General features: G+C 50.0%; 1 protein-coding gene across 1 annotated transcript; it reads left to right on the forward strand.

The window, feature by feature from the left end:
- Positions 1 to 1,662: 1,662 nt before the first annotated feature.
- Positions 1,663 to 8,787, forward strand: VPREB3 (V-set pre-B cell surrogate light chain 3; the record flags this gene model as incomplete). Its single annotated transcript, XM_084245468.1, has 2 exons — positions 1,663 to 1,684; positions 8,471 to 8,787. 2 exons carry the CDS (start codon positions 1,663 to 1,665, stop codon positions 8,785 to 8,787), a joined length of 339 nt encoding a protein of 112 aa, XP_084101594.1.
- Between the last annotated feature and the right edge of the window lie 3,011 nt (positions 8,788 to 11,798).

An 11,798-nucleotide genomic window follows, 5' to 3' on the forward strand; every position in this document is an offset into this window, starting at 1 on the left:
AAAGAAAGATTTTATTTTATTTATGCAAGAGTTGGGGTACAGGCCAGAAGCTCAGGAGGTTGAAAGAATTCACAGAGACAGAGCGGGGAGCAGAACAGGCAGACAGACCAAAAACACTGCTGAGGGGAGCAGCCAGCAAGACAGGAGAGGTCTGCTGCGCCATGTGGGAATCTCCCTGGCCAGCCGGGAATTGAACTGATGCTGTAGAGGCTGCGGACAGCTTCACAGCACTGCGCTCAACCCGCTGCACCACCAGTGAGGCCCTACTGAGTTCATTTAGCACTTGACATTGAGTGCCTTCTATATAACAGGCCCTATTCAATATTTCCCAGCAGGAATGTCTATTCCTGCTCTTGGACTGATGTACTCCAACGGTGGTATAGATAATCCGTCTCCTGGTACATAGTGTTCCACCTTTTAGGTGTGTGTGGGTGGGTTGGGAGGATGTGGTACTGGGAGTCCATTTCTCTTAGCATTTGTGTCTGTCCCCTGAGTAGGTGTTTCACTTCTGGGTGCCAGTGTCCCCCCACCTATCTTGTGCCCTGCATACCTGACTCTTAGAGAGAGCCATCTATAGAGACTTAGATAGAAGGGAACCTAAGCTTCAGGGGTTACCTTGCTCCTGGTGGCCATACCAAGTGTCTGTGCATCTCCTCTGACCATCACCCTTGGAGGGTAGGCCTGACAGCCAGTGCAGCTTCTCTGGAAGGCCCAGGAAGTCTTGTCTGTAGGACTGGGGAGGAGGTATGCTCTCCCCACTTGGGGCCCTATCTTGACTCTCACCTGCCAATTCTGGATAGTAGTCCTTCAGCTCCTCCAGCAGGGACTCAAAGTAGGTGGGGGCCCCATCTTCCCCTGCCCCTGTAGAGGGAAGATAACTGACTTCTGCCTGGCCTGATAGTCCTCATGCTTACCTCTCATCCCTCACCCTGGACCTGTTTGCTTGCCCAGGACATTGGATGGGAAGGGTCAGAGCTAGGTGGGAACCTGGGGACCTGGGTCAGGTCTTGACTGATCTCTGGATTGCTTTTGCCCCCTTTTACAGTGGGAGACTTGGACCCCACTTACTGATGATCTGCATGAGGGCATAGGTCCCACATGCCTGCAGCAAGGAGCTGCCCATGGCAGGACTAGGGAAGCCTAGTCCCTTCAGTTTCTTGCCTAGCTCATCAAGGTGCCTGTCCTCAGCCAGGGGGACAGTAGTTGCTGGGAGCACGCAAAAGAAGGCAGGACAGGGCTGGCACCCCTGCCGGGTGGCTCTTATCTCCTTCCCAGCACCCCTCCCTGCCCCCTCTCTTGGGGGCATCTGCTCCCACTTCCTCAAATGGACTGTGAGGATCACCAGGCAGCACCAAAGATTCACTAGCTCCCAATAGCCAACTGTGGGAAGAGGGAGACCCTTGACTTGTCTCATCCCTAACCAGAGCAGGGAGTGGGGTAAAGGATTAGAACCGGTACCCACCTCTATCCATCTCCAGTGATGTGGGTGACTGCTAGGCATGACACATGCCTTGTGCATCCAACCTGCCTTTGACACGTGCCTTTGTCACCCGAAGAGGATCTGCAATCTGCAACTGTAACTCAAGTTTCAGATGCCCAAATACTCCCTGGAACTTGAGGCCACCGACTGAATAGCTAAGAAATTGTTTAAAAACATGCCCCATGGTGGCAAGTGGAGCCCAAAGTAAGTTTCCCAGGATCTACCTGAGGTTTTCCCCTTAGAGACTTAACTCTAGGTCCTTGCTGTGGTTCCCCACAGAGACACTTCCCCAAATCGTCCACTCCCTTCCCCATGTGCACCCCTCCTTCCCAACACTGTTTGCTGGCAGGCTGTATGTTTCCCCACTCCAGTGGGGACTCCAACAGAGACTCAAGGGCAGAGGGGAGCATACTTCTGAGTATACCATCCTCCTCAGTCTGCCAGGACAGGGGACTACACTTACTGTAAATATCACCCTAATAAAGATGGCTTTAGGGGAAGGAGGAGATAGATATGAGGGCTTTGACCTCCAAACCCTCAACTTCACCACTAAAATGGGGCCTGGGACTGAGATCTCTTCTGGAGTGGGGCCCTCCAGGGGAATGGATATATGTGTGGTTGGATGATGGGTGAGTGGGCCTAGACATAGGTTGGGCTCCACCAGCCTGGAGAGGGGTTCCGCCCAACTTCCAACTTGGTCTTGACAGTAGGAGCTACCAAGACAGCTAGGAAGGAAATGTACTTCTCCTGTCCCCCCACCCCAATATCCCCATAACAGACTGGGGGTGGGGTGGAGTATGGGCAATACCTGAAGCAGGGCTATAATAGGGTCAGGCCCATAGTGGGGATGCCAGCATTGGGGGCTGGGGTGTCCAGAGACCACATGCCTTATCAGTAGACCCAGAGCTCCCAGGATGAAAGTGGGAGTGGGGTGCTGACCCTTGGGAAACCCCCACTGTAAGCTGGTAATGGGCCGTGGCTTAAGGGTGGGATTCTCCAACCTTGTAGGGAACCAACTCAAAGCCCTCTTCCCTTCGCTCTCTTTCCCTCTGCCTCCCCCCTAACTCCCAGCTTCCTCTCTTTTCTTCTGTCCTTGCCCCCATCCTTTAGTCAGATGTGTTGAGATATAATTTACATCCAGTAAAATTTACCCTTTTTCATGTGACATCATATAGAACCATCATAACAGTGAGGAGGATTCAAAGCATGTTCATCACCTTCCTACAAAGTTCCTTCATGCCCCTTTGTAGTCGGCAGCAGCCCATGGCAACCTGGTGCTGGTTTTGGCCCCCGTCTTTCCAGAATGTTGTATGAAGGGAATCATACAATATAGAGCTTTTTGATTCTGGCTTCTTTTTTTTTTCTTTTTTAAAGATTTATTTATGCGTAGAAGAACTGGGGTGTAGGCCAGAGGTGCAGGGGTGGGGGGTGGCGGAGTGGGAGGATTCACCAGAGACAGAGTGGGGAACAGAACAAGCAGATTGACTGAAATACACCACTGAGGGGAGCAGCGGGCAAGACAGGAGAGGTCTGCTGCAGAGTCTGGCTTCTTTCAGTCCTTGTGATGTACTTGATGTTCCCCCCTCTTTTCCTGTGTGGCCTTTTACCACTGAGAAATGTCTCCTTGTCTGGTTGTACCACAGTTTGTCAATCTGTTCACCTGCTGATGTTTGGGGTTGTTGCCAGTTTCAGGTATTATAAATAAAGCCAATATAGATATTCTATAGTTTTTTTTGTGTGTGAATGAACATTTCTGAAGGGTTAATACCACGAGAGGGATTGCTGGGTCATATGGTGAGTGTATGTTGAACTTCATAAGAAATGGTTTCCAGGGCTTCCCCTGGTGGCGCAGCGGTTGAGCGCTGGGCTGCTCCTGCAGCCTCTGCAGTGCCGGTTCGATCCCCGGCCACCAGCGAGGGTCCCACATGGCGCTTAAGACCTCTCCTGCCACACCTGCTGCTCCCCTCAGCAGTGTGTTTTGTCAGTTTGCCTGCTCTGGCTCTAGTGAATTCTCTCATCCTCCCGCGCTTCTGACTGTACCCAGTGCTGGTATAAATAAATAAATAAATCTTTAAAAAAAAAAAAAAAAGAAAGAAAGAAATAGTTTCCAGTGTGACCGCACTGTTTTGTGTCGTCCCTCTTTTTGATTGTGACCTCCTGGTGGGCCCTCTCACCAGTGTTCCCTCTCCTACCCTCCTATCTCTCACCATCTCTCCTTGTCTTATTTTTGCCTGCCCCTCCTTCCCTCCTACGCCCATCTCCCTTGTTCTTTTTCTGTCAGCATGTTCTCACATTAACTTTCTCTGCCTTTCAATCTGTGTCTACCCTTTCTTTGACTTTATTCACTCTCCCTCTTCATCGGTCTACCTCTTTCTTTCCTGCTTCTCACCTCCCCTCTGTCAGTTTTTGTCTCCTGCTCTCTACCCTTGAGCCCCCATCAGATCCCTCTGTCCAGGTGGGTGTCTGGAGACACCCTCCTTCCTTGCTAGCTCCATTTTGCCAAGACTTTCCAGCGAGGAGGGAGGAAGATTGGGCCCCCCCCACCCCCACCTTGAAGTTCACCAGTGTGACACTCTACCTCTGGATGAACACCTTTCTCAGTGCTGCCATCTGTAAGTTAAGGGTAAAGCACTGCTTATAAGGATTAAACAAGATGGCATTTAAGGTGCTACACGGGTGCTCAGTATGCAGCAAGCTCTGGAGTCAGTACTTGGAAACAAACTGAGTTTCCCAAACTTATTTAAATACAAGGTGCTTTCTTTCTGGGACACCACCGTGTTTGGGGACCTATGTCTTGCAGAACAAAGTTCAGAAGTTGCTGCTACCAGATTCTGGAAGGAATGGCCACTTGGAGTCCTGGAACCTCCACTCCAACAACTATCACTTATTTTAGGGACTCATCTTCAGAACCACCAAGATAGGGTCTTTTATGAGTGTCATGGAGATGCCCCAAGGAGATGTTTAGAATGGAATGAGACCCATGGAGGGACTGCAAGTTAACAAGAACACACTGTTTTAGTTTCCTTTAGGTAAGATAAGGGCTACAGATCAGGAGATGATTGAGAAGATAGTTGGTTACTCACAGGTTTCATTTCAAGAGGAGGGGATATGATGTGCTACAGGGCCATGTGGGTTGATCAGGAGGCCAAGAGAGGTTGGGAAACTGAGCAGGAACTTTATTGTGGTTTCTACAGGGAGGAATAGGCAAGATGAGGTGAGCAGCGCCAGAATTGACTAGTTTAAATAATTTTGGTGGGCTCTAGAGCTTAGGGGTGACCCAATATGAGAGCCCCATAAAGTAGGTGGTTAGCAGTTGGTTTGCATTTGAAAAGTACACTCACAGTGCTGTCTCTAGGAACTGTCTAACGTTGGGAGGGTCAGCCCTCCAAGGTCAGCAGGACCTTGCTGGATTCAAAACATCAGAATACAGAATATAGAAGGCATGATTTGTGCATGCACTACATAAAGTCATTTTTGCATCTTTGTAATCCTTGTACACTCCAGTTCTTGTATGCATAAATAAATAAAAATAAATCTTTAAAAAAAAAGAGGAATAAGATTATGTAGGTTTTGGAAAACAGGGTGGAGTAAAAAGAAGATAAATTTTATTGGCTAGGAGTGGGTTAAGGACAAAAAAATGTGGAATTATCTGAAGTTCATTGGCTACTTAGAAGGCATTTCATACATGAAATATCAAGTTTTTTTTCAGATAACTGAAAATTTGAATTGCTATTAGTGGGCGTCTTGCCTCTGGGTAGTCCCCCTCCCTGCAATGTGTGATCTCTGTGTTTCCTGTCCCAGTTGGCCTGGGACTCAGCTCAACATTAGTTGCTTCTATGTCTGCTCAGGTTGCTTCATTTGTTGATAAGCCTCCAAAATTCTGCTCTATCTGCAAAAGTAAGTCTCAGAGAAAAAATTAGATGCCTTTTTTAAAAGAAAGATTTATTTATATATGCATACAAGAGCTGGGGTACAGGCCAGAGGTGGGGGGTGAGAGGATTCACCAGAGACAGACTGGGGAGCAGAACAGGCAGATTGACTGAAACACACTGCTAAGGGGAGCAGTGGGCAAGTCAGGAGATGTCTGCTGCTCCATGTGAGTTGCTCTCTGGCAGGCAGGGGGATTGAACTCATGTTGAAGAGGCTGCCAACAGCTTCATAGGTTGTGTCTTAACCCACTGCACCACCAGGGATGCCCCTTTTCTTTTTATTAAAGATTTATTTATTTATGCATATAAGAACTGGGGTACCGACCAGAGATGCAGGGGGTGAGAAGATTCACCAGAGACAGAGTGGAAACAGAACAGGCAGACTGACTGAAAAACACTGCTGAGGGGAGCAGCAGGTGAGTCAGGAGAGGTCTGCTGCACCATGTGGGTAGCTTCCTGGCGGAGATGGAACTCATGCTGCAGTGGCTGTGGACAGCTTTATAGGTTGCATCTTAACCCCTTGTGCCACCAGGGAAGCCCCAGATGCCCTTTTTTTCTTTTGTGCGCTAGTGTCTAAGAACAATATAACCTCAGTTACATTTGGGCTGGCATTATGTTTATCTTCATTTTCCCAACGAGGAAACCAAGGCACAGAGGGAGGATAACTTGGCTGAACTTGTGCAGTTAAGAAGAGGTGGAACTGGGACTCAAGTTTGAAACTGTTGGCCGAAATAAAAGTTATTGAGACTTATACTGAGACTTACATTGAGACAATAATAGTTAGACAAAGAGTTTATTAGGTAATCAAATTAGGATTTGAAACCGGGAAGTCATCTGACAGATTTTCCTCTGTGAGAGCTGTTTCAACAATCACAAATTTGAGTTTAGTTTATTTAGAAAGGAACAGTGAATCATAGATGTTAAAAAAAAGTATGTATTTCTGACAGTGTAGGGTGGGTGGGGGAGGAGTACAGGGATAGAGGAAACTTCTGGTTTTCTCTAGATTTAGATCTTTCAATTTCCTAAGTTACCTTGACATAAAGATTTGTTGATGGTATTTTGCGCAGAAGAGGACAAATATTGGGGTTTATTCACTTACCTAATTTTTAAAGATTACTTTGTAGAGATGTTAAGGCAGTGTATGGATGGCTTAAATCTTTATGCAGCTCCTTTGTCATTAGTGGGGGGTTAAAGACTGGTTTACCTGCAGGCAGCAGATTTTTGCATAGATGCTTCACAGAACAGGGAAGAGCAGATTGTGACTTCAAGTCTATGTGGATAGCTTTGCTCTCTTGCCTGCTAGATCAGGGAGAGGAGTGGTTCCCAGAAACTTTGTGGTATGTTCACAAACTTAGATTGAATCATAACTGAATTCAGTTTCCCTGTGTCTGGCAAACTAAAGGAACGTACTGTCAAGTGTTGGCTAGCACGTGATGTCACTGGAATGCTCTTATCCTCTGGTGGGAGTGTGGATTGGGAAAACCGTGTTGGAAACACTGGCAGTATCTACTTAAGTGTATATGTTCCCTAACACCCAGCAATTCCAGTGCTGGGTGTCTATCCAGCAGAAATGAGAACACAGGTGCACCAAAAGACATGGACAAGAATGGTCACAGCAGTTTTATTTGTAGTATTTAAAACCTGGAAATCCCTCAAATGTCTAACAGGAGACTGGGTAAACTAGTGTGGTTTTTCCACACAATGGATCAGATGCGGCTATGAGAATGAATGAAACATTGCTGTACACACATGGATGACTCTCATAATGTTCAACAAAAGAAGCAGGAAGAAAAGGAATGTACTATCATTCCATTTATATTTGAAGTTCTAGGGCAGGCAAAATGGATCAAAGGTAATGGCAGTCAGAATGAAGGGGTGGTGGTGAGGTATAGGAGGGAGCCATTTGGGGAGATGGAAATGTTCTCTAATTTGATCTGGGTGGAGGGTGCAAGGTGTATATATGTATATATATACATGTCAAATTATTAACCAATGTACTTAAGATGTGTGCATTTTATAGTATGTGAGTTGTACCTCAATAAAAAAGCAGCTCCCTACTATAACTGCATGTATGGACTTCTGGGCTTCTATTCTCAGAAGGCCCAGTGTGGCCCCGACCCTAATGTTTTAGAAGATAGGGCCTGGCTATTGGGCCCCAGCCATTGCCCCCCTCCTCCACACCCTAGTTGGTAGGCTTAATTTGCATGCCCTGTTGTGGCCCAGCAGCCTCATGCTCTGTAACATTTGGAACTAGGTCCAACAGAACAACTACACATGCCTGTCTCCTGGCCTCTAGGCATGGTCTCCTGGTGTCTGACCTTCCTTTTGTCTGGGGCACTCCTAACAGGTGAGCCCTCTCTGGACTTGTATCACCTTGGGGTGGGATGGAGGACAGCACTAGCTCCAGAAGGTGCCTGCAAGGGAACAAATTGATGTGGATAGTAAGAGGGTTTTGGAAGGGGGACTGAAGTGGAGGGGTAAATTGGCTACAGGTGTCTCTGCCCTAGAACTGGGACAAGTCACCTCTCTGTGTGAGCTTAGGTTTCCATGTTTGTGAAAGACCAGATAGCTATGGTCCTTCAGAACTCTGACTCTGGGGTCTCAGAGGAAGTGTTTCATAAAGGGATTTGATGTGGACTACTCCCGAACCCATAGGGCCTCAGGGACAACGTAACTCTGCGACGATCTCCGGCAACCAGTTGCCTGAGGTTAAGCTGATGGGTAGTACTGCTTCCAGAATGGTTTGTCTGTGACCAGGAATTGAAAGAGCCAGTTTGACCAAAGGGATAGGGGATCCACAGAATAAAGGGTGGAGCTGGGCCGCAAGCCCTCTATCCCACCCTCTGAACTCTAGGCCCTTAAGTAAAAATGGATCCTTGGGAACCTAGCACTAATGGGGACCTAGGGATGGCCAGAACTGTGCCCTACCTATTGCTGATCCATGTCACTGGGTGATGAACACTTTGGGAGTCAGTCTCCTTGGAGTCTGACAAAGCCTTTGCAGGGCTGCAGCTGGAGGAAAGGGACCTAGATCAGGCCTGAGATGGTATGTCTCTTTCAGTTTCCCAGCCAACCCTGGCGCAGCTGGATGCACTGCTGGTCTTTCCAGGCCAAATGGCCCAACTTTCCTGCAGGCTGATACCCCACCACACTCCCATCAGGGACCATACAGTGTCTTGGTATCAGCAGCGGCCAGGCAGTGCCCCCCGTTACCTCCTCTCCTACCGCTCAGAAGAGGACCACCATCGGTCCCCTAACATCCCTGACCGCTTCTCGGCAGCCAAAGATGAAGTCCACAACACGTGCATCCTGACCATCAACCCCGTCCAGCCTGAGGATGACGCAGATTATTATTGCTCCGTGGAATACAAATTTTAGGGTGGGGTTTGGGTTGGGTGTCTACTGTCTGCCTCTCACTTCTGCCCCTTACTTCAGACACCTCTTTCTCTGAGTCTTGATTTTCCTCCTCTGTAAAATGGGTTAATAATATTCAACAAGTAACAATAATTATCCTGATGATTATGAAATCCCTGATGAAAAGGTGACTATGGTTGATATGGGAGTGCGTGTGTGTGTGGGGGGGCCTGAGGGAGGGTAGGGATTCTGGGGGTTTGCAGAAGAGGAAACACCTGAGACCCTTGGGGTGGGGCCCAGCCTCCCCACTGGCCCCAGGGGGTTCAGATTGGTGACCTGGCCTTCCTGTGACTTGAGGAGTTGGAGGGAGAGAAAAAGGAACCAGCCCTTTGTGCTCCCAGCTCCGCATGACTGGTTGTGGTCCAACGCTTACCGGGTTACTGAACTGGGTTCCTGTAGGAGCCCAGGCTGCTACCTACTCCTTGAGGTGTGTGGGTGTGACGGTGTGTCGGTGTGTGTGTGGGTGGGGGGACACTCAGAGTCACCTAAGGGCAAGAATGGGTAGTATCTATTCTCTCCCATTTCCTGTGTTCTACTGTCTCCTGTGAGAAGACTGTGGGCCCCTGAGGGAGGTGCTCCCACAGGTAGGGCAGCAGGGAGTGGGGGGGCAAATCTTGCCATCAGAGATGGAGTTAGGCTTCTAAAAGTGTTCTGGAACACACCCTTTTCCCTCCCATCCATTAGAGAGCTCCATGTCTGGAGATGATCCCTTAGATGCAATGTTGGGGAGGGGTCTCCAGGGACCAGTGAGGGTATTCTCCATACACTCAGCCAACTCCTAGGCTCTCATATTGCAACAGGGTGGTCCCCAGGAAAGGGGGAGGTTCCCTGCCCCACCCAAGGGAGGGTGGAGCTGAGCAGGAAGAGGAGAAGCTGCAGAAGAGACGGAGGAAGGAAGCAGGATGGAGCCAGAAGGAGACCTGGAGGAGGCGCATGGAGCCTAGAGACACGTGAAGAAACTGCGCTTGTCTTTTGGTCGTAGACTGGGTGACACAGATGTGGGTGAGACCCATGGGGAGGTGACAATGGCAGCTTTTATCTTGATGTTGATTTTGCTCTTTTCCTTCCGGGCTTGTCCGGTTGTTTGTGACCCTTTTCTGTGGGTCCCCACTGGAAGATGCTTTAGACTTGTGGCAGGCCTTGGGGCCTTGCTCTGGGCCAATCCCATTTGGATGGACTTTTACCCACGAGGGGATGGGTAACTTTGGGTGCTTGATTTAGAAACTAGATTCTTTGCCTTTCCTGTATTGTTTCCTAGTTTTATTAAAGTTCTGTAACAGGGTGGTCCCCAGGAAAGGGGGAGGTTCCAGGTTCCCTGCCCCACCCAAGGAAGGGTGGAGCTGAGCAGGAAGAGGAGAAGCTGCAGAAGAGACTGAGGAAGGAAGGAAGCAGGATGGAGCCAGGAGACCTGGAGGAGGCGCATGGAGCCTAGAGACACGTGAAGAAACTGCGCTTGTCTTTGGGTTGTGGACTGGGTGACACAGACGTGGGTGAGACCCATGGGGAGGTGACAATGGCAGCTTTTATCTTGATGTTGATTTTGCTCTTTTGCTTCCGGGCTTGTCTGGTTGTTTCTGACCCTTTTCTGTGGGTCCCCACTGGAAGATGCTTTAGACTTGTGGCAGGCCTTGGGGCCTTGCTCTGGGCCAATCCCATATGGATGGACTTTTACCCACGAGGGGACGGGTAACTTTGGGTGCTTTATTTAGAAACTAGACTCTTTGCCTTTCCTGTATTGTTTCCTAGTTTTATTAAAGTTCCTTCCCATTAAAGTCTCATGTTTTGTGTTGATGCGGCGGATGGCAGAACCCATTTAGAATAGGCAGGTTTGTGGGGCTTGGGCTGCCCCTCTCCCTGTCCTATAACAGATTCTTTTCATTAAAGTCTCCTATGTTTTGTATTGATGCGGCGGATGGCAGAACCCATTTAGAATAGGCAGGTTTGCGGGGTTTTGGGCTGCCCCTCTCCCTGTCCTATAACAATATGGCTCCTCGTACTCATCCCAATCTCTCTGGGGCATGGTTAGCAGGCCGAAACAGGGAAAAAGAGAGGGTGAATCCCAACAGCCTCCCTGGGGCTGTATGGGGTGACGGCTTCCCAGCTCTGGAACACCTTGCTCTTCTGAAGACACCAGGGGCCACTTGTTTGTTCCCATCAGCCGAGCAAATTGCCCACCTGCCAAGGCTCTAGGTCAGTCCGCCCCTCCCGGCCTGTTTTCTCCTCCACGCCCGCCAACGCCTGCCCAATTCTGTTTCCCTCATAGCCAAGACGCGCTTTGAGGGCAGCCTGAAGCTACTGTAAAGACTGACTCCGGTCTTTGCACCCAGCGGGTTACTCCCGGCATTGCCAACTCGGCAGCACCACAGAGACGCGGAGACCGCCGCGCGGACTAGAGCGGTCCCGGAAGTGCCCGCGGGCGGAGGGCGGGGCTCCGGGCGCTCGGGCCGCCGCGGGCTCACGTCAGCAGCCGCCCGGAGCGAGGCCGCGTCGGCCGCGGGTTGGAGCGGCTCAGGTGTGGCCCCGCCCCCCGCCCGCGGCCCCGCCCCGGACCAGGTGAGCGGCCCCGCCCCGGTCCAGGTGAGTGGCTCTGTGTCAGCCGGTGTGGCCACATGCTTCTCTAGTGGCCCGGGTTACGGCAGCCTCCCATCCGTGGGAAGCACGTAGGGGCGCAGGCGTTGCAGCCTGGGCGGCGTGGGAGGGTCCGCGGCCGCTCGCGGGCCTTCAGCCACACAAACCCTGTGGAGAGTGAAGGTGTGACCGATACCCAGGCCCTGGCGACTCCCCGTCGTGAAATTACGGATGCAAAGAGCAGCCGGGGAAGACCCCGACAGAGGTGGGAAGCATGGGGTCTCCCTCAGACTTTTGAATTTTTGGTCCAAAATGTTTAAAACATTGGGGACATTTAAAGGACTGCTCGGTTTTAAGACAGAATGCAGGCTTCAGCGTGTAGGTGATAGAGTGGGAATGAAAAACCC

Source organism: Talpa europaea, assembly GCF_964194135.1.
Source record: "Talpa europaea genome assembly, chromosome: 10".
In the NCBI taxonomy this organism is placed as follows: domain Eukaryota; kingdom Metazoa; phylum Chordata; class Mammalia; order Eulipotyphla; family Talpidae; genus Talpa; species Talpa europaea.